This window comes from Salvia splendens, chromosome 3 (genome assembly GCF_004379255.2).
Source record: "Salvia splendens isolate huo1 chromosome 3, SspV2, whole genome shotgun sequence".
NCBI lineage: Eukaryota > Viridiplantae > Streptophyta > Magnoliopsida > Lamiales > Lamiaceae > Salvia > Salvia splendens.
Window position 1 is genome coordinate 16,169,134 of NC_056034.1, and position 22,842 is coordinate 16,191,975.

The 22,842-nt window shown below is 39.4% G+C and overlaps 2 protein-coding genes, 1 long non-coding RNA gene and 2 pseudogenes across 3 annotated transcripts; 4 read left to right on the forward strand and 1 right to left on the reverse strand.

Moving 5' to 3' along the window:
* The first annotated feature begins 308 nt into the window (after positions 1-308).
* On the forward strand, positions 309-8,978 carry LOC121796660 (annotated as a pseudogene).
* A 1,642-nt stretch (positions 8,979-10,620) lies between these two features.
* Positions 10,621-12,240, forward strand: LOC121794081 (SKI/DACH domain-containing protein 1-like). Its single transcript, XM_042192081.1, has 4 exons — positions 10,621-10,654; positions 10,728-10,815; positions 10,897-11,343; positions 11,430-12,240. Exons 3-4 carry the CDS (start codon positions 11,071-11,073, stop codon positions 12,132-12,134), a joined length of 978 nt encoding a protein of 325 aa, XP_042048015.1. The 5' UTR covers positions 10,621-10,654; positions 10,728-10,815; positions 10,897-11,070; the 3' UTR covers positions 12,135-12,240.
* A 619-nt stretch (positions 12,241-12,859) lies between these two features.
* Positions 12,860-13,540, reverse strand: LOC121796661. Its single transcript, XM_042195468.1, has one exon. The coding sequence runs from the start codon at positions 13,538-13,540 to the stop codon at positions 12,860-12,862; it is 681 nt and encodes a 226-aa protein (XP_042051402.1).
* Positions 13,541-14,192: 652 nt separating this feature from the next.
* Positions 14,193-14,577, forward strand: LOC121796455. The gene is made up of 3 exons (XR_006049768.1): positions 14,193-14,227; positions 14,311-14,426; positions 14,521-14,577. It is a non-coding gene; the product is annotated as an uncharacterized LOC121796455 (long non-coding RNA).
* A 1,958-nt stretch (positions 14,578-16,535) lies between these two features.
* Positions 16,536-22,409, forward strand: LOC121795248 (annotated as a pseudogene).
* Positions 22,410-22,842: the final 433 nt, after the last annotated feature.

The window sequence follows — 22,842 nt, forward strand, 5'->3', positions numbered from 1 at the left end:
CAAAACTGCTACCGTAGTTCTCTCCACCACCCTCCAAAAGCTCAACAATTTATATATATATACACCGCCCACAACTCCACGTTTCATATGATTCAACTAATTTAGCAATTATCACTACTTTGAGAAACCGATAGTTGAGCGAAGAATTAGAGAGACCAAAGATTTGAATGAGGGTTGAGGCGACCGAGGATGACGACAAGCCCTTGATTTGCAGTACGAACAGCAGCAGTCGAGAGAGAGAGTGAGGCAGCGGTGCGGCTGCACTGAGGGGGAGTGTAACGGCGGACAGTCGCTGTGTGATGAGCGACATGGCAGGCTGTCCCGGCGGAGCAGCAATGCCCGATCAGCGGCTGCAGTGGGGCGGTAATGATCCAGCAACGGTGACGGCGACGGCGGCGCAACAGAGAGAAGCTAGAGCGAAAGGCGACGGAGGAAGCGAGCTCACCGCCGTGATCTCAGTGTGAACGGCGGCGACTTGGACAGATGGCAGCGCTCTCTCGCGGTCTTGAATCTCCAGCCATCGTGAAATATAACCCACCCGAGAGTGGAGGAGTCGGCCAATGGCACGCCGTTGATAGAAATGAACAGGAAAATCAAGAGACCTATCTTCATCCCGTTCAAATATGAAAAGGCAGCCATTGAATATCACTATGTGAGCTGCAAGGGGTTTTCGTATATATAGAAAAAGGTTGAAATTAGGCACCTTTTGGTGTGTGTAATGTGCATTTGAGTAGAGATGGAACGGGATGAAGACAAAGTTGCCTGCCGGAGAGTGTGAAATTGTGGAAGAAAGAGAGGGACGAGATGACAGAGACGGAGGCGCGGTGGATTCGACACAAGAAGGCACGAAGGAGATAGAAACGACAAGGTGTCACGTTTTGGATCAGCAGCCAGGACGAGCACCGACGGTGCTGTGATGGAGACGGTGAGGAGAAAGGCCGGGGCAGTGGCGTGAGCCAGCGAAGTGACGTTCTTGCCACTATGATTACCACGGCAACGGTGCTACAAATTCAGTGAAGAAGAGAGATTAGGAATTTCACTCCTATTTTGGGATTTCACGTGAGGTGAGAAGTAGGGATGTCAATCGGGCCAACCCGTTCGGGTTGTCGGGCCAACCCGTTCGGGTACGGGCTATTCGGGTTATGATTTTTTCGGGTTATAAAAGTTCGACCATAACCCTAACCCTTCGGGTTTCAGGCTAACCCACCGGGTTATTCGGGCCAATGCGTATTTTTAATTCTTTTAATATTTTCAAAAAAATAATACGTATTTTAAATTTTCTTTAATTATATACATATTTTTAATTAATCATTCAACAATGAAATACGTATTTTTAATTTTCTTTAATATTTAAAAAAAAGATTAATATATTTAAATTTAAATAACATATTCATTAAATAATTATTTACAAAATATCTATCAATAGTATGTTTATGTTTATATATTTAAAACATAAATCTAACACTTTGTTTCAAAATTCAAACATAAATCAATTCGTAGAAAATTGAATAAAATTTTCATAACGTGAGAGGTGAATCGTAGATGTAACAAAAATATTTTGAATTGTTAAAGAGTCAATTATCAAGATGCTAGCTAATTGGAGTTACTCTAAGTTTTCTTGAATTATGATTGGTTAAATTTAATTTATTCCAGCTGTAAATAAGTCAAATAATAATTTATCTTTGTTTTAAGAATCATCAAAGTACGCATAATTCAATGACGAAGCGGCGTCAAAACACTTTGCACTATTATAATGGAAATATACTAAAAGAAAGTTTTTATATACGGGTATTTATGAATCCATGGACCATATAGTGATTTTTTTCGTGATCTTATATAGTCGGTTGACGTTTTGGATTTTGCATGGTTTTAGAGGGTTGTCTTGGATGATTTTGATTATATTTCTATATTTTGGTATGTTTACATGTTTGTTGAGAAATGATATAAAATGGATTAGAAAATGTACACAAAATATGTGGATGTGCAGCAGCCTTGTTTGAGTCAATTTTTCTCGCGATTTTGAACTCTGATAAACCTCTAATGCATATCATTCTCTTCGTCTTCGAAAGAGCTTCGCGTGGATATATTGCACGTCTCAATCGGAGCTTTGTAGAGAAAGTTATGACCGTTACAAAAACTGCTCACTGTGCAGAAGCCTTCAACCCGACGGGCCGACCCGTAACCCGAACGGGTCAGCCCGCCTAACCCGACAACCCGAACGGGTCAGCCCGAATGGCCCGAATTTAAATTCGGGCTGCGAAATTACAACCCTAACCCAGTATTTTTATCGAGTTATTCGGGCCGGCCCGCGGGTTCGGGTTACATTGACATCCCTAGTGAGAAGTAATGAAGTTTTGGGTCTTTTCTTTATTTAAATGGTTGGTCCATGTGAATTAATTTAAGTGTTGGGCCATGTGTTTTGATTAAGGAAATGGATTACATTAAATCAAAGGGTGACTCTATGCACGCTTCTCGATAACGGAATGGAACACAAGTTAAGGCTTTAAACAAAGGAGGTGGGCTTTCGAACTAAAGTGTTTTCAAGAGCTTTCAATTTAATATATCGGTTCGAATATCATGTTATGTGTGATTGATTTATTATATTTATTCCAATGATGAGAGACGAGATATGTGATCAAAGTGAAAGCGTTGTTGCGCATGTTACGTGGTGCTATGTGTTGATTTATTGAGTGATATTATAAATTGCTTGGCTTTGTTGATGTGATGTGAATTTATGCTCGACCTTGATAAAAAAGTGATTTGTGTTTCAAATACGTTTTTTAGGAAAATAAAGTTTGCAAAGGGAATGTCATGTCATATTTTTGTTTTGAGAAATGCCTATTTGTTTGTTTAGTAAGGGAGTTGTCCCTACTAGACCTAATGAAATCGAATTCGGGTCTGACCAAGGAGTGAGTCCCTACTCAGGCAAGTGTACACCATTGGGGATCGTGAGCCGTCTTTTGGGTCGGTCGGTCCGGTGATCGAGTTGTGGCCATACTCTCGTTTCACATGATGTTGTTGATGTTGATGAGTTTGATGTTGAGATTGTTGATGATATTGAGGTTGTTGAGATGATGATATTGATGATTGCTTAGTGGGGAGTGAGTCCCTACTATGAGTTTAATCGAATTCGGGTCTTCGCAATGGTGCGTCCCTACTCGGACTAGTGTACACGATGAGGACCGTGAGTCATCGAACGGGTTGGCCGGTTTTCGTGTTCGTGGAAAGTGGCCACCTTACACGGCACCCTAAAGAACAAATATGACAGTTTCTTAAATAACTCAAGGAAAAATGGTTGTGTTTTGAAATGATGAGGAAAAGGATTTGAGGATGAGATGAAAGTTTGTTTTTGAGATATTTTTAGTGTCTCGGGCCTTTTCAAAGTTAAAATCCCAGACGGCGGTACGTCATAACTATTTTTATTAAAATGTTTTGGCATTTGTTCACTAAGTACATCAAGTACTCAGCCCTGCATGTGTTTTCCTTATGTTCAGGTTGAGCGGTGACGAGCGCGGTGGGTGTTGAGCATAAAAGTGAAGAATGTCTATCAAATGTCTAGAATATGTTGTGTCTTCACACATAGCATTATTCTACTCTCGAAATGCTTCTGCTAAATATTGTTTCTTTTGAGTTCGTGTATTGTTGAGATATTTTCATTTGGAGTTGTTGATTGTTGAAATGATACTCTGATTTTATTCGAGCTATTCCCATTTGTTTCGAGCTATGGTCGAGTTGCATTGTTTTCCCCTTTCTTTCCCGCTTCTTTAATCATCCCCTAGTCTCGATCAACCGTGTTTTCTATCCTTAGAAAATGCGGGCGTGACAGAGAGGTATCAGAGCAATTTTTCTTTCCGCTCTGGACACGAGAGTCTTTGTAAGTCTTAGTCTAGATTCGATTCACTAGACTAAAATAAGGTTAAATTTGGAAGGCTCAACATCCCGCTTCGCCACGCTCAACCAAGAAAGAGGTAATATAATTTTATTCGAAAATTTTTATGAGAAAGTTTTGGAGAAAGGAAGACGAGAAAATTTTTGAGAAAGAAAGAGGAGAAATTTTTATAAGAAAGAGGAAGTAGAATCTTTCTATGAGGGATTGATTTCGAGTTGAGAAGAGTATTTGCTGATGTTTGAGAAAAGGACGAGTTTTGATGAGGGATGATGGATTGTTTGTTTTTACATGAAAGATGAAAGTTGATGTTCCAAGTATGTTTTGAGTTTTGAGTCAAAACTTGTACTTCAAAGTTAAAAGTGAGATGTTGAATTTTTTTGAGAAAAGTGAGTTTTGAAGAAAATGTTTGTGTTGAAAGTAGATGTGAAATGTGAAAGCGTTGTGTTTTGGGAAGGTAAATGTTGTGTATTATACTTGTTATTTGAAGTATGAATGACTTTAAATGTGATATTTGCTGATCTATTAGGTGGTGAAATTTGTTGTGAACTTAGAGTGCCTAAGACTAAGCTAGATGGAACGTGCGCGAACCATAGTTGTAAGTTGACAATTTATCTATCGCTTTCCCGAGCGATGAAAACAAACGAGAAAAGGAAGAGGGCGAAATTCCTAGATTATCAAGATACGAGACATGAAGATTGAGAGTAGAATGTTTGCCGGTGGACAATGAAACTTTTTCTATTCTTGGAATGGCGCGAAACGTTGGAGCAAGCTTGATGTGTGAACTATTTTACTATTTCCTACGTTTTCCCCGAACGACAAGAACAGAATTGTCAAATGAATAAACTGCTAGAGGGAATGAGATTGAAATCCACAAACTAAAGAATTGTCAGAGTGGTAACCCAACCATGATGACTGGAGATCCCAGAAACTTGGTTCAATGGGAAAACTAAGCTATGAGAGTTCGGGTGAAACACTCCTCTATATATCTATTCCCTAGAGAGCAATAGAGTATTTGAAAAACTTGCCTAGTGGTGAGGATAAGTCTATGACTTTTAATGATTCCTAAGGATCTCAAGGAGATTAAGTTCTCGAGGAGACCGAGTAGGGCAAGATACTCGACTAGGAATCACCTATGTAAGTGTGAAGTGTGACCGCTTGAAATAAACACACTTATGAATCCAAAGTGATGTCCAAGGCCGCAAAGGACACAAAACGTGAGAACGGATGAGGTTGAGGTGTTTAAATGTTAACACCATTGTCTCGGTGCACGCCGTGGAGGAATAGTTCAAAGCATCGCGCTACTAGGCCGCCTGTGTATCCGATGGTGTTGACTATGGATGGTTCAAAGCTAAAAAACTACCTATCCTTATGCTTATTTACCTCTCGAGGGTTGAGCTTGTGTCTACATGCATATGCATTTGGCTATTTCCACTCATGTGGGGGATTGTTGGAATTTATGCCCGGTCAAAGGATTTTGACCAATTATAATTTCAACGAGACATTTAATTTTGTAAAATTAAATGATATAGTGTCAATCTACATTCGGAGTAGATGACCATGGTATATTCATTTTCTCAAATGCGATTCCCAGTGAGTGAGAAATAATGGATTAAAGTTGTGCAAAATTGCAAACTAATTAAATTAGCTATGAGATAAGCCATGAGATTAATTAAGAGAGCAAATTATCCCACATTGGAAGTTACAAACTTATTAATCAAGTATTTAATAAGAAGAATTATTCTATGTAATAATTATAGTGGACTAAGATGAGCTATAGAACTCACACGTGCGAGCCGCCGCCACCCGCCACGCAGCAAGCCTCGAGCCCGTGCCCGTGCCCTTGGACTTGGACTTGGACTTGGATCTTGGCAATTGGTCTTTGGGTGATCTTTGGACTGTTCTTTGGGCCTGGTCGTGAGGCTTGTGCTTGGGTTCGACCCGAGGCTGGTCTAGTTCTTTTTAGACCACCACCGTTTCCACGTAAACAAGCCAAGCAGGATGACACCTCGTCAATATGACGCGGTAAAGCCAACGTGGCTGACACGTGATGAATTCCACGTCGTGAGCGAACCTAGACGCACAAGCGTGTCCCGATACGTTCGTCCAGGATCAACCTCTCAGCTCCCGTAACGGTTTGTAACGCCTTGTAATGCTCGGCGGTTACTGATCCACAATGATGACAACCATCATGGTTGTTGACCCATGCAGTGGACTATGCCTATACATAGGCTAGCCATTTCATGCATTCCACACACATTCAAAAGCATTCTTTGCATCATAAGCTCTCTCCCTCTCTGCATTGTCTTTCTGTCGAAGCTCTGCCCTCTCATCCATCCAGTTCGCTGGAGCTCTGCTGATAGCGGTGCTGCTTCACCAGAGACATAGCCGTATTATGTTTGGGGACGAAACGCCAATCCGAGAGCACTACCGGGGCGTATCTCGTCTTGCGGAAAGAGGCCTCCTCGACTTGGCTTTTTCCTACTTTACGGTTTACTGTTTAGATTTCTATTTTGTAATTCGTTTCAGTTTATTCTTCTGTATTCCTTCTTTTAGGTTATATTACGCCCAATTTTATATCTTGTAATCCAGAAAAACAATACTCTAATCCTACCATGCCGAATACTAAGAATCATTTATCCTTATTACTTAATGACAGAATCATTTATCCTTATTACTTAATGAATAAAATAGTGTAATGATAAATTCTTTTATTCTTACATAATCAAGGAGCTAGAAGCGTGCTTTTTATATCAACTCTAATTAAGGAACAAAATAGCATGCTGGTTGTGGACTCGTAAGTCGTATCAAAGCATTTTTCACATGTACTTTATTAAAATTAGTTGGTAGCTGCACGTATTTACACTTTCAATTTATAGACGTGGTTTGATTGCCATGAATCATTATTATATATCCATCTACAATTAAGTTTAAATTAAGAGATTAGTTCGAGGAAATCACTATGACTTATTATTATAGAATTATCCATTTGAGAGCAAGTTTTGAGATTCAATCACATGAACCAAATATAATATATATATATATATATATATATATATATATATATATATAAAATCATGAAATATAATATTTCAATATCTAATTTGACAACTTTAATCTTTCTTATGCCACTCCGGGTGGGACATCTTTGCACATTATAAATTGAATAATGTGAAAATTTGAGATACTCTTAAGTTCTCAAATAATGTACACTTTTCGTTTCCATGTTACTTTAGAGTAATTAAATAAGTGATATAGAAATTTTATTTTAAATTATAACATAATTTCGAGCTTGATTTGAATTAATTATACAATATTTATTTTTTTCGAAAGGTTGTAAAATGATTAATATGAAATTTATTTTAAATCAATTAATGTTTATAAAACAATTTTCAATATAAAATGTTAAAAAAAGTTTGATTATGTACAGTTATTACTACCGTTTAGAGAAAAGATAAATGTATAAAATATGAGTTAGAAGTAGGTGAGAGTTGAGAGGGGATACGACTTTTGTTTGAATGGATAATATCTACCGTATTCACTTGAATGGCCCAATATTTCCTTATCTTTTTAATTTCATTATTTCTGAAATCATTTCGCCAATTGGGATCTGTACCGCTCCTCAAATTTCCGAAGACCATATTTCCCAATTTCAACCGCCTCCGTAATTTGGAGATAATCGGAAGCGCAATTTCCTAACCCGCTACAATAGTCGTCGGTGTTCTGCTGCCTGACCTCTAGGTATTTGCTCAAATCCCCTTCTCCTTTACGCTCTTCGCGTTGATTTCTGATTTTGTGTAATTTGTTGTTTCAATTCCTATTGCGATTCGGAATCAATTTCTAAACCCTAATGTTCATTGCTTAGTCCTCATAATTTCAAAATCAAACCTTAATCTGGAACCCTAGTGTGTTAAACATCCCCATTTCGCGTTTGTTCAGATCACGCCAAGATGCCGGCGACCGCGGGGAGGGTTCGCATGCCCGCGAACAACCGGGTGCACAGCAGCGCCGCCTTACAGACTCACGGCATCTGGCAGAGTGCAATTGGGTACGATCCCTACGCACCCAACAAAGAAGAGAAGAGCAACGCCTCAGCTCAGAACAGCGTCGCTGCCTCAGAAGGTGAACAGGAAAAACGCCTATGCTAGTTTCCAGGGTTTACTTGCTCTTGCTCGTATCACAGGATCTAATGCCGACGAGGCGCGCGGCTCCTGAAAGAAGTGTGGGCGGGTTGGGCATCTCACGTTCCAGTGCAGGAATTTCTTGAGCGCAAAAAGCGACGATGATAAGGCGATCAAGGATAATGATGCCATCCAAGCTGCCGTCTTGTCTGGATTAGAGAAGCTCAAAGGAAAGAAATTGAGGAGTGAGGATAGCAGTGAGGATGAGGAGAGTGAGAGTTCAGATACAGATTATGATTCGGGAGAAAAGCTAGTGGCAGTGGTAGGAAGTTGAAGAATAGAAAAAGGAGTGATAGTGATGAGTTTAATGATGGGTCGGAGAGTGATGTTAGGGAGAGAAAGAAGAAGGAGAAGGGAGAGAGAGGGAGATCAAAGAACAGAAAGAGTGCAAAGAGAAGGTGCAGCAGCGACTCTGATGATGAGGATTCAAGCAGGAAAAAGAGGAGGAAGGAGAAAAGGAGGAAGAGGGATGATGATTCCTCTGAGGAGGAGGAGGAGAAAGAGGAAGAAGGAGAGGAGAAGGAGGAGAATGATTATTCCTCTGATAATTCTGTAAAGCAGCGCCATAAGTGTAGGAGTCGGAGGGCGGACTCAGCATCTGGCTTTGGTGACAGTGAATCGGATGATGGTCGAGTAGGAAGGGACAAGAAGCGGTCTGATAAGAAGAGCAGGGACCATCGTCGTAGAGAGGACTAGCTTGCTTCTATCTTTAATGATTGCACTGTGTTGTGAGTGTTGAGTTTGGTAACAATTTCTGAATGTGGTGTTGATGGAAACCGATTATCTGCTGTTATTCAGTTTCGCCTAGTTTGTTGTTTCGATGCCATTTTCTTCTGATTGTAAGAATACTAATATTTCTTCTGTATGAATATATAAATGATTCTCTGGGCTGAGGACGTAATTCTTTTGCAGATTGTTATTGTTAACTGAGTCATTTATGTTTGGTTTAGTCTGGTTTGCCTAATTGATGGTGTTGCTCTTAAATTTGGGCAAAATTCTATTTTTGTGAATGCATGTTAACTTAATTCCAATTTAATGAAGAGCAATAGATGAATTCCCGCACAGTGAGTGACGCATAACATTTGTGCGTCGTTATTAATGAAACGCACAAATGTTATGCGTCTTTACTGAAAGACGCACAAATAATATGCGTCTATAAAAAACGACGCATATAGATTATGCGTCGATAAACGACGCATAACTGTTATGCGTCGTTGCTAAAAGACGCACAATATATGTGCGTCTTTCAGTAAAGACGTATATTATTTGTGCGTCGTTAAATCGGGATTAAGAGGGCAGAATGCTCGTAATTGACAGACGACGCAGCGTGCAGCGAAGGAGGGGCGATTTCAGCGACGATTTCCGGCGATTTGAGGCGTTTTCCGACAGATTTCAACCAAATACCAAACATATTTCGGTAATTATTCATCCATTTGGCTACATAAATCAATAATTGCTGAAGTTATGGAGGTTTTCCCTAATTTAGTAAAGTTAGGGTTTATATGAAATTGCTCAATTTACGGACGATTTCTGTTAGTGTGTTGTTTATTTGTGTTGTTTTGTTGCGTATTTGTGTGTTTCACATGAATTTAGGGTCAATTGTAGAAGTAAGTGGTTCAATTGAAATTATATACACAAAGTGCAGAAAATAGATATATTCTTGTGCAAAAATGTGAAAATTTTAGTTATCTTATGCTATTATATGTTGGGTGAATGTTTTGAAGTAGATGGCATCTGCAAGTTCTGAACAACAGTTATGTTATGGACCTGAGGATCCATCCGTACTGTTTCATCAAAACGAACATATTTCAGCCTCATTGTTGGCGAATGGCACAACAAATGTGTTGAGAGTTCGTAGGACGGAGAGTAAGGTTTGGGCACTGCCAATACATGAAGATGTGATGCATTGGCTTGATGTTTGGGGGTTCAGAGGTGTGATTGAATGTGGAAGGCCAAGAAGGATGGACAATGACCTAATAACTGCATTGATCGAGCGATGGAGGCCTGAGACCCACTGTTTCCACCTTCCAGTTGGTGAGGTAACCGTAACCTTACAGGATGTGCAAAACCTGTGGGGTTTGAGAGCAGCCGGTCGTGTTTTCACTGGCTGTGACTACCCTATTGGATATGAAGATTGGCCCAGCAAGTGTAGAGATGTGTTGGGATGGATACCTGACGCAGAAACAGAAACGAAGCACGGTGGGTTGTTGATGACGTCTCTGATCAACCAAGCGACTATGCCGTTGGGTGATGGGCTGCATGAGTATGCATACGTCCAAAGAGCACGTATACATGCTCTAATCTTGTTAGGGGGGCTTATTTTACCGGACACTACCGGGTGCAAGGTCCCCTTTATGTGGATAAATGCCTTTGACGATCCGGAAGACGTGGCTAATATCAGTTGGGGTAGTGCTGCTTTAGCATACCTGTATCATTATTTGTGCGAAGCTTCTGTAGGCAGACAGAGAAGAGATGTGGGTGGCCCTATGGTTCTCTTGCAGCTGTGGGCGTGGGAAAGAATGCCTACATTGAGGCCAGCCTTCTTGATATCGCCTACGCACACGCCGTATACCCCGTGTGGAGCCAAGTAATATTTTTTTAAGTAACGTACTTAATTATGTATTTTTTTGGGTAACTTTTGATATTAATATTCCGTGTAGGTGGCACGGAGTTACTGAAATTGGAAATGCGCCCCAACATTCAGTAGCTCATTATCGTGATCAGTTATCATTGATTCGTCCGGGCCAGGTGAAATTTATTTTTCTTAGCTTAGCTAATGAATTAATCTAGTATGAAATTAATTGTGTGAATGATATTATGTTTTTGTAGTTTCTGTGGACACCATATACAGATTGTATCCTGCCCGATTACTGCATTGATTCGACCACATCCTACTTGTGCGACACATATTTGGTGTGCTGGTCATTTGTCGAGGCACACGAGGCTGGACGCGTTTGCCGACAAATCAACCGCTACCAGCGTATTCCTCAGTATTGTGATAGGATGCTACATAATGCCGGACATCTGTCTAAAAGTCACCGCCGTGGGAGGAAGGGCGCCGATTGGGCTAAGGTACATAAATTCTACATTGAAGAATGGGATTTGAGACACCACAGGTTCCAAGCAAATTTTGATCATGCCACGATGACCATGGATGGTAGCATTCATCCGGGCTATATGGCGTGGTTCAATAGGATCACAGTGTCGTACCTAGTTCAACCTGCGACACAGTCAACGGTTGGGATGAACGAGTCAGCATCTTCTATGATGAAATTGGTATGTTATGTTTTTTTATATTATAATGTATTTAGTTTGAAGTTTGTATAGATTGATTGTAATGATTTTGTATTTGTGCTATCTAGGTCGAGACCATTCAGGGGATATGGCATTTGACCTCTGAACACGACACAGACCCTCGATTACGGCAGATTCGTGCAATGGCTGCTGAGGCGCTTCGTACGACGGACCATACTGATGTGATGGAGTATCCAACATCGCAACGGCGAAATGTGGTCATGCCGCCACGCCCACCAACTTCTCTTCGTCATGGACTGCCGGGTGTCCGGACGGGAGGACACGGGATTACACGACAGCATAGGTTGTCGCAGCAGCAACCGCCGCAACCTGATTATGCGGTACCAGAGCCCTTGAGTCCGGAGCACGATCCCCCAGGATGGTCTCAGTTGAGTGGTGCAAGCCACGAGCCCTCGCAATGGGGAGCACGGGCATCATGTGATTCGTTCTTTGGCGGTGGGTCTGATTGGGGTGCAACTCAACCAGGGCGTGATTCATACTTTCAAAATTATCAATTTGTTGATCCTGTGGGGGAAGAAGAGGGCGGGGAAGAAGAAGAAGAAGAAGAAGAAGAGGGCGGGGAAGAAGAAGAAGTCGGCGGGGAAGAAGAAGACGAAGTAATATTCCGACGAACGTCCGAGGGATCCTCACGACCAGCTATGAAGAGTTCATCAAGTGCGATTGGGAGGGCTATGCACAATGTATTAAGGGGATTGTCAACAAGGAAGAACAAAGGGAAAGCTCCGACAAAGTTCACGCCTTCAACTAGATAGATTTCGAATGTGATTCGTTCTTTCGGAATGTATGAAAGTAATTTGTTTTGAACAATTTTTGATGTGATGAAACAGGTTGTCATCTCACATATTTTCTATCCTGCAATTTTTGAACAATTTCGGTAATTCGTTCTTTGTGTCTATTGAAACCGGTTGTTATGAACATTTTAGATATGGTGGAATGAACAAGTATTATGATTTTTGACGCATAACAGGTATGAACAATTTTCTGGAATCTACAGTGTGTTTCTTCATTCACTCGGTGACGCATAACAGTTATGCGTCGTTTCTGGGTGACGCATAATTGTTATGCGTCGTTCGTTAGTGACGCATAATAATTATGCGTCGTTTGTTAGTGACGCATAACAGTTATGCGTCACCGAGTGAATGAAGAAACACACTGTAGATTCCAGAAACTTCGCCCGAGCGGGCGATTTTGCGTTTATAAAACGCCCGGGCGGGCGATTTTGAGCAATCGAATGACGATTTTGAAGTCGGATTGTGATTTTTGAGTCCAGAAACTTAGTGACGCATAACGATTATGCGTCACCGGGCGATTTTCGTAGCACACTGAGTCCACAAACTTGTGATTTTTTAACATTTTTGAAAAATTGTCGACTAACATCTCACATATGTTGACACATACACATAGTACCTATTACATCAGCCTCAAACACAGATACATAAACATAGTAGTTTATACATAAACATAACATACCACGACTTTACTGAACGGCACCGGCCGAGCAATTTCTTCGGTCATGCCCCTCTATCCCGCAATTTCTGCAGCGGCGGGGAGCTCTCGGTTCATCCTCCTCCTGGACATCCATTTGATTAAGTATCCTCCTTCTTCTAACTCGGCCACGCGTTCTAGGAATCAACTGCTGAGGGGTGATGCACAATTTCCATGAAGGTGCAACCCAATACTCTTCATGTCTTGGTGCATCAAATGAAACTTCACTATAGTACTGTGATCTCCATGTACCTAGGTAGTACTTCTCATCTATCAGGTCAATCATAACATGACCTCTGTCTCTAGCAACCGCACAAGCATGCGAACAAGGGATTCTCCACATCTGCCACTTACCACAACTGCAACTCGATTCCAAATACCTGACTATTTGAACATTGTTGCCCTTTGACACTCCTTGTACGATTCTTCCTCGAGTTCGGACATGGTACTTCCCTAGATCTCGGTCAATGACAGTGATGTAATGTTTTCGCCCCTTTGAGTCATTCTTAGCAAGTCTGTCCCTCGCCCATGGGGTTAATTCACCTTCGGTGTGTTCTATTGTTGTCTTCTTCTCCGCCCACCATTTTACCGTCCTCCAAAATGTCAAATCAACCAACGCTCTAATCGGCAACTCTCTCACACCCCTCAAGACGTTATTGTAGCACTCCGACATGTTTGTGGTGGCCACCCCCCACCTAAGTCCACCATCGTAGCACAGTGACCAACATTCTTTTGTAATCCTATTCAGCATTCGAACCGCACCACTGTTGACATCATATAGTGCTCGACGTCTTCTGGCAAATTTACGTTCCTGAGAACTGACCCCCAACTTCCATATAATGGCCTTCACATTGGGGCCCTTGTGCTTCTTCAACACATTTGCCCTCACATGAAGCAAACAAAATTTGTGGTGTATCTGCGGGGCCCTAGTCATGATTTCAGAATCCATTGCATTCAAGAGTCCTTTATGCCTATCTGATATAATGCACACCTCCCTCTCGTATTTCACTACATGAGTTCTGACATGATCCAAAAACCACGACCAACTGTCATTGGTTTCTTCATCCACCACAGCATATGCAATAGGCAAGCATGTCTTGTTAGCATCAAAACCACAAGCAACAAGCAACTTACCTTTAAATCTTCCTCGAAGGTGAGTCCCGTCCACTGTTAACACCGGTGCGGCCTTCTGGAACGCATGTATTGCAGGCCCAAATGCCCAGAAAACATAGTTGAACACCATTGTACGCCTCTGACTCAACAGATCGTTATGCTTCCACTCAACAATTGTGCCCATATTCTGTGACTGGAGTTCAAACATGTAGCTTGGCAACTGCCTAAACGACTCCTCCCATCCACCGTATACAAACTCTATAGCCTTTCTCTTTGCATACCACGCCTTCTTATAACTGATTAACACACCAAATCTGTCTTGAATATCAGCTATTATTGAGAAGACCTTGAAATCGGCACATTGTCGCACATGATGTCGAATCAACAGAGCTATCATTGGGGCTGAAAAGTTAGCATGATCTCTATTAGCACGATGGCCTATACAGGTATGTCGATTCTTCCACTTCCTAACTTCCCACATATCGTCATGCGACCTTTGTGTAACTGAAACCTCCCACTTACATTCCCTCGCCTTTTCAGCATCGGTGGTGCTGATGATGCCTGCCCCTGTGACTGTCGTTCCTGCTGGAAATTTGCATACAGCATGCCACCTTCTTAATTTGCTCTCGACAACCTTAAACTGTTTTTCATTCCATAAACTCCACATAGTTATAGCAGTTTTCACGTGTAGCTTGGAATCAAATTTTGTTCCCAACACAATCCGATGCGGCTCATTCTCATTCCAATACAAAAGGCTGTGTTCATTACCTCCCACATCATCCGATACTCCAGAAGGACGACTTGGTAATTCACGAAAGAATCTAAACCCATTAGGATTGTATTCCGGAAGTGGTTGTTCACCTTGCATAACAGGTTTACATGGTACTATCTCATCATCAGAACTAGCACCGACATCATCAGCACCATCACCATCACTGAGATCGGGGTCTGGCTCTGTCTCGGATAGTGGCCTTGGCTCATCAAGATCATCTGCATCATCTACCTCATCATTCAATCCAACACCAACATCAGCAACATCTACAACATCTACAACATCTACAACATCTCTCTGCTCATTCATTTGGTCCACCCTCGCAGATGATCCAATACCACACTCAAAACTCATTTGTTCAAACCTCGCAGATGCTCCAATACCATAATCAACAACTGGTGGGATTTCTTCACTCCTCACAGGTGAATACTCAACAAATAATTCAATACACCCACTTGAATTTTGAGCATTGTTGAACATAAACATTACACTATCATCATTGCGAATCACAGAACATGTATAACTCATACCGGAACCATAGACTATACATTGTCTCCATAATAATTCAATTGTGTGTTGGTTCATATCTATTCCCATCGCATCACAAATCATTGCTACCAACTCATAATAGGAAACACATGAATTTAATATAATGGAGCTCCTCGCACGAGGTGGGTCATAACCAATACCCATATGTGGTAGTTGAACTACTCTACCACCCCAATACAAACTCACAAATACTTGCATGATTTCTGCATCAAAAACATATAAACCAACGACAATTATGGACATTTTCCTACAAGCCCTAATTTGTATAAATTGGGTAAAACTAACAAATGAAAGCACAATAAACATGAATAATGATGAATGTAGCTAAATTGATGAACAAATTACCGGATCTTATGGAGAAATCGCCGGAAATTGCCAGAAAACGCCGGAAATCGCCGAGATAGAGGAATTGAAAGTGTATGAAGGTGCGTTCTGTGATCTGCGTGTGACTGGAGGCAGATAAAAGCCGCCTTAACGACGCATAACCAATGTGCGTCGTTCATGAGCGACGCACAACCCTTATGCGTCGTTAAGCGACGCATAATCCTTATGCGTCATTACTTAACGACGCATAATGGTTATGCGTTTCATTAAGAACGACGCACAATCATTATGCGTCACTCCCTCAATTAGAATGAATCTATTCTCCTTCATTAAATTGGAATTCCATTACTCTCTTAGCACAAAAGAAGAAAGACCTCTTAAATTTGCCGCCTTCAGAGAAAATTTTAGTACTCATTCTTCGTTCATATAATAGTGAAACTATTTTGTCATTTTTGTCTCTTTGCAATATTATATAGCGTCTTTTTTTATTTTAGTAATTATATTCCCCAGAACTCATTACAACATATTCAATCAAACTAATCAATTCTAAATTACAATAAAAGAATACTAGTAGTTCTAATATCTTGTACTAGTTCAAAACACACAATAAAGAGTAAATTTTGCCGCGGAAGTGCTCGTATTAACTTTTGATTAATCAAAGAATGACAAGCGAAGAATAAAATTTAGTGCTACTCCAAATGATTTACGTAAGGTTTGATCTATGAGTACTAGTACTACATTATACATTTGAAAAATGGAGTAAAATATAATTGAATTTTTAAAAATATTTGATGTTTTTTTAGATTATAATTTATAAAATAAAATTTAAAAAATGTTGATAAATTATTTTTTAAGATTATAAACTACTCGGTTTAGTTTTTGGCTGATGGAAAATGAGAGAATAATTTGAGAGTCGTTGATTGAGTGAGTTGTCTGGGAGGGGCAGCATCAATAAACGACGCCGTCCGATTTCAAATTTCCAACTCTCTCTCTCTCTCTCTATATCTGGCTGGCTATCGGGTTTTGCTTTCTGGCAGGAATTCCTTTCCGTTCAAATTTCTAGTTTTATTTGTGTAATTCAAAGGTAGAAGACGGCAGAATCGCAGCATTGCCTCTTTTAGGTGGACAATTTTTAATTCTGCAAATTCGAAGCTATTTGTTCGATGTTCAGTTTAGGTTTATAAGCAGCTTGATTAGGTAGTGCTAAGCAATCTAAGAAAGACTCTACTTATACTGCTCTCTATACAGAATCTTGATATATTAACATGACAATTGAATTATAATTTGAAACAATATTTAATTTTTTCTTTTCTGTTGTTATCGGGTTGAGTCATTTCCGTTGTTACAATATCAGTACGCTAATGTTTCTAGCTTGCATATCCTGTTTTATTTTCCTGTGTGTGGTTTAGCTATACTTTTCCACATTTATTTGGATTAAGTCAATTGGTATTGAAAATTCAAAATTTGGGCATATTGCAATTGAAACAAAAAGGAGTGGATTTAGTTTATTTTAGATATTTTGGAAAAAGTAGCCATTTTGCAATGCCCATTTGAATTATTCTTTTAGGTTGCTTCTGGCTCTTTGCTTTGTATGCTCAGTATTGATTGGTTCCCTGGTTTATTCTGGAAGCAGTTTGTGCAGCATGGATGGGAATGATGTGACTTCAGATCAAGTCATTGCTGAATTGCTAGATATCGGGTTTGATATCTTAGACATCACACAAGCAATAAAAGCAGGGGGTGTGTCACTGGATAATGCAATCGAGTTTATCTTGAATAGTTCTCATAGAAATGACAGGAATGCATCAACGAGTTCGATGTGTCCTACGGACAACAAAGTTACTAGGAAAAGAGACACTTCCTCATTTAAGCCTCCTGCTAAATTGCGACAACAGAACATAACAGAACAACTTAAATTGTCATCTGCACCCAAGAGAATCAAGACGACAGGTGTTTATAATGCTTCAGTCTCTAATACAAATTTCTTGACATGTGGAAAAGAACCTGTCGTTCCTTCGACTGTCTATACTGGTTTGGATCTCTGTCAAGAAATTGGCATGGTGCCATCTTATTGCAAAAAAGATGAAAAAATGTTTGGATTGGATTGGGAAAGGAACGCAAATGATCTTCTTCAGAAGAATTTTGGATATTCATCCTTGAAGGGCTTTCAGAAAGAGGTTCTGGCAGCCTGGATGGCTAACCAAGATTGTCTAGTTCTCACAGCAACAGGATCTGGTACACCACTCATGCACCCTTTATGCAGTTGTTTTCTCAAACCCACCAATCAAGGACATTTTTCTTACTTTTCAAGATTTCTTTGGTAGGAAAATCATTATGTTTTCAGATTCCAGCTTTATTATCTGGAAAGGTGGTGGTGGTTATCTCACCATTAATTAGCTTGATGCATGACCAGTGCTTGAAACTAGGAAAGCTTGGGATTTCAGCTTGTTTCCTTGGATCTGGTCAACTTGACAAGAGTGTTGAAAACAAAGCAATGAATGGTGCATATAGCATCGTTTATGTCTGCCCAGAGACTATTATAAGGTGAAGTATCTATAATACTTCTTCTATTTAAAGGAATCTTCGAACTTTGAATGATTTGTTCCATTTGTTGCAGATTAATGAAACCGCTTCAATGCTTAGCTGAAACCCGTGGGATTGCATTGTTTGCAATTGATGAAGTTCATTGTGTTTCGAAATGGGGACATGATTTTCGAACTGACTACAGGTTTATATTCTTCAGTTCCCTTTCTTTTAGAATACTACATATGAGATAGACATGTTATGTGATTTTATCGAATTCTTATGTTATCTGAAGGAGATAGGGTAGTAGTCACAGAATCTTGTTTGGTTAATCAGTTGAAATGTTTATACGACAATGTAGAATAACAGAAATGATCTCTCACCAGTCTCTTTTTATACATCTTAGGCGACTGTCCATATTAAGACGGAGCTTCAGCGCTGAGCACTTGAAATGCCTTAAGTTTGACATTCCCTTGATGGCTTTGACTGCCACTGCAACTATTCGTGTTCGTGAAAACATATTAAAGTCATTAATGCATGTCAAAGGAGACAAACATTATCACAACATCATTTTTCCAACCAAATCTTCGTTTTTCGGTCAGTGCTGTGTTTCGGTCATCATCATTTGTTAGTATTTTTCTGTTATAGATCGCTAACGATAGTCTATCTAATATCTATAACTGTCATCTAGCTCAGTTGGATAAATGTTATTGTTGCTACTTGTGCTGAAACACTATTTAAAGTATATTTTCATATAGCTGTCTATGTTATTTAATGATAAGGTTTACATGTCCTCTATCTCTCAGAAGTAAATGGGTTATCTGTTTACTCATGCAGGTAAAGCATAGTAGAACATCTGTGTCTTCCTATGAGAATGATTTCAGTGAGTTGATAAAATTGTACACAAAAGACAAGACAGCACTCAAAAAGTTTGTACTGAAAAATCTTGATGGTGGCTCTAAAATCTCGAGTTGTACTCCTAATGGTGGAACATCTGGATTAGATGAAATGCTCAGAAACATGAATGATAGTGATGATTCAGATGATGATGGTTTTCAGGACTCTCCAGAGGAGAAATTGTCTGTTCAATTTCTGGAAGATGATTATGATAGAGTGCAAGGAGCTGATGACTTTGATGGTATTGGAATAATTTTTTAATATGAAAATTATATTTTTATCTATTTACCAAATTTATGTAATGGTTACCAGTATAAGAAAAGGTGATGTGCTATAATTTGCATGTTTCTTCCCTTGCTCACATTCACATATATCAAATTATAACTAATCACTTCTTTCTATCTTCAATATAATGTTCAACTACTTACTCTCATTCACCTGTCTAGTTGCTCTCCACGTAACCAAGGACCAACTAATCAACGTTGCCATCTAAAATGTGTTCATTTTCTGGCTTCCACCAAGAATAGTTATCATTATTTATTGTTAATGTGGAAATAAATATGCGATGCATGCTTATTTTATCCATCTACAAACTTTTAGATTTAACTGGGTCAATTTTCAGTTTTTTGTGGCGAATCTTGTGGACGTTCATCTCTAGAATTCAGAAGTTGTGGGACTTTTGACTCCAACAACCTGGCGAGTAAAGCAGGGAAAAGACCAGCACTACATCAAGGACATCTGGAAGAAGGACCAACAATAGTATATGTACCTACTAGGAAACAAACTTTGAGCTTAACTAAGTTCCTTATAAGTGTTGGTGTAAAGGCAGCTGCTTATAATGCCAAGGTTATAGTCTCTTCCATGTGATTGCCCAAAGTTTAAGTTGTTCATTTTTGTCAATTGTGTTCTCCATTTTAGTACCCTATCATATAACAGAAAGATATGTGTATTGATCTCTTCAGAGAATGACCATTCAAATAACTTGTAAAGTTATCTACTTGGAAAGATCTATCTAGTCTTCCTAGGAAAATCACTATTTGCACAGGCTCACACACGCTGATTTAGAATACAGGGCATAATCACATGTTTTGTATTGTGTTTTCAAATAAAACTTTACTTGCCTCTACCTGTTTGATCCATTTTGTGACTCGTGTTCTAGCTTTTCCTTGTAGTTGCCAAAGTCACATCTCAGGGAGGTGCATGGACAATTTCATGCAGATGAGTTACAGGTAATGTAGTTAATGTGAACAAGTGATTTGGTGCTGGTTTACTTCTCTGATTGACTTGGAGCTGGAAAATGGTGTTGCATGTAACAAGGGAAATATCTTCTACCTCATTTAAATTTTGATACTTGCTTGTTTTTTTCCCAATTGTAAATTCATAAGACAACTACTTACACATGTTTCAGGTGGTCGTTGCTACTATTGCTTTTGGAATGGGGATTGACAAGTCGAATGTCAGACGGATTATTCATTATGGTTGGCCACAGGTGTCTGAAAATTTTGTTTTTGACATTTTTATTGCATCTTTCTGTTTACCGTGATCATTGGTAAAATAATGCAACATAAGCATTCATTTCTTCATGCAAATTTGCGCACTGCAGATTTAGGAGTATGTCAGCATTTTGTGTATTGATTATCCTACATCTATGTGTTCAAGTGTGTGAAGTATCTATTTTCACCTTCCATTCTGTGCTTTGTAGAACTTTTTTTAGTGACTAAGGGTGTGTTTCACCTTTCTCTGTTTGACTATATTATACAGAGCTTAGAAGCATATTACCAAGAAGCTGGTCGAGCAGGTCGGGATGGAGAATTAGCAGACTGTGGTAAGTAGTATTCATTTGCATGAAGTTTATGGTTTCTAAAAGAAGTCTTGAGCATTTATATGACAGAAGCACTTTCTCTGGTGCAGTGCTATATGCTAATCTATCAAGAATACCTACTCTTTTGCCAAGTCAAAGAAGTGAAGAGCAGACTAAACAACCATATCAGATGTTATTTGATTGCTTCAGGTACATCATTTTACTTCTCCAGTACATTTCCTCTTACATGCTTCACTATGCTATACAATCCTGTTCAATTATTGGCAGGTATGGAATGAAAACTTCTTGTTGTAGAGCCAAAATGCTTGTAGAATACTTTGGTGAAGAGTTCTCTACTGGCAGATGTAACTTGTAAGTTACAATGTTACATTTCTTCTGTTATATGACACTTTTGTTTGATATAAAGTTTAACTGGCTTTCTTGTTATTATAGATGCGATGTCTGTACCAATGGGCCGCCGGAAATTCAGGATCTGAAAGTGGAGGCAACACTGCTCTTGCAGCTTATTGCCACATATTATGTGGGTACCCTTAACGCCTTTGCATATTTTTTCCTCTTCATATATTTCATTTTGACTTTTCCATTAATTCCAAACTAAATATATATTTCCCTTATAATATACTACATTTACAAATTCCACAATGTATTTAGGCAAATAAAACTTGTCAAGGTGAATTCTCCAATGATGTTGAGGCCATGAAGTTGATAGAGAACCCAAATATTAGAGCATTTGTCCGTATGATAAGGGAAGAGGTAAATGTTCTTGTTTATAACCCCAATGTTTTCTGCTTATACGCCTTGTATATTTCCTTGTATCCCTGTAATTCACAGAATAACTTATCTATTTAATAGTGTGTGTGGACCCAATCATTTGCATTTTTAGTTTACCATAATATTCTTTCAATGTCCTTGTTTTCTGCAGAATCACAAATATGCTGCAAGTGACTTCACATGGTGGTGTGGTCTTGCACGTATATTAGAAGAAAGAGGGTTCATAATCGAGGGCAATGGGATGGTATGATCTTATTCTCGTTGTCTCTTTTTGCTGCACATTTCCAACTAGATTGATTAACTCCCTATGTGTGATAACATACAGAAGCATGTCCAGATAAAGTTTCCAGAACCAACAGATTCGGGATTGCAGTTTTTGAAGTCTGATTCAGAAGAATCATTTCTTGTTTACCCAGAGGCAGACATGCTGCTGTCGACAGAAACGTGCAAATCGTACTCCAGTTTCTCAGAGTGGGGGAAAGGATGGGCAGATCCTGAGATTCGTCGTCAGCGCTTGCAAAGGAGAAGGGGGTCGAGGAGGAAACCAAGATCCCGTAAGCCTAACTTGAGCACTGTTCGAGGGAGGCTATCTGCTAAACTCACAAAATAGATATATTAAAATCTTAGATACTTCCATATTGTATTTCATCATCAAGAAGAAGATAGAAGAAGATCCGCATCATGTCAACTATATTTTTTAACATGCATTGTTAATTACTTCACCAGCTAGCTGGATTAACTTAATACATAAGCTAGTAAACTTCATTTTCAGTCCATTTTCGAATCTCGTTTTAATTCATACACTTTATCTTTAGACAAATCCTTCACATGTCTAATTTAGATGTTTTTCCTATCAAACATTTTTATTACCACTATATTTAGTAAATCACTCATACCTACTACCCTTTTATGCACTTTGTATCTTTTATATGAAATCTTACCTAATAGGAGTACGTTTGAATTCCCTTTAAAATGTTGTAACTTGTAAGTGTGGTCTATAGAGTTCCCATTACATTACAAATTTCAAACACAAACTCTTCCATATAAGTTTTCTATAATTGTAGTTGGCGTTTCATATCATAGTATGAGATTTCAACAATCCAATGCAGTGAAATGAGGGTATTTTTATGCTAGAAAGCCCATTTATAAATTTATACGTCACAAGTCCAAAAGGTAGAGTGAATTATTATGTTTTGATTTCAAA

Coding starts and splice junctions, on each gene's coding strand:
- LOC121794081 (XM_042192081.1), top strand. CDS start 11,071: ATGCTACATAATGCCGGACATCTGTCTAAAAGTCACCGCCGTGGGAGG. Junction 11,344..11,429: donor CATCTTCTATGATGAAATTG/GTATGTTATGTT, acceptor TGTGCTATCTAG/GTCGAGACCATTCAGGGGAT.
- LOC121796661 (XM_042195468.1), bottom strand. CDS start 13,540: ATGTCGGAGTGCTACAATAACGTCTTGAGGGGTGTGAGAGAGTTGCCG.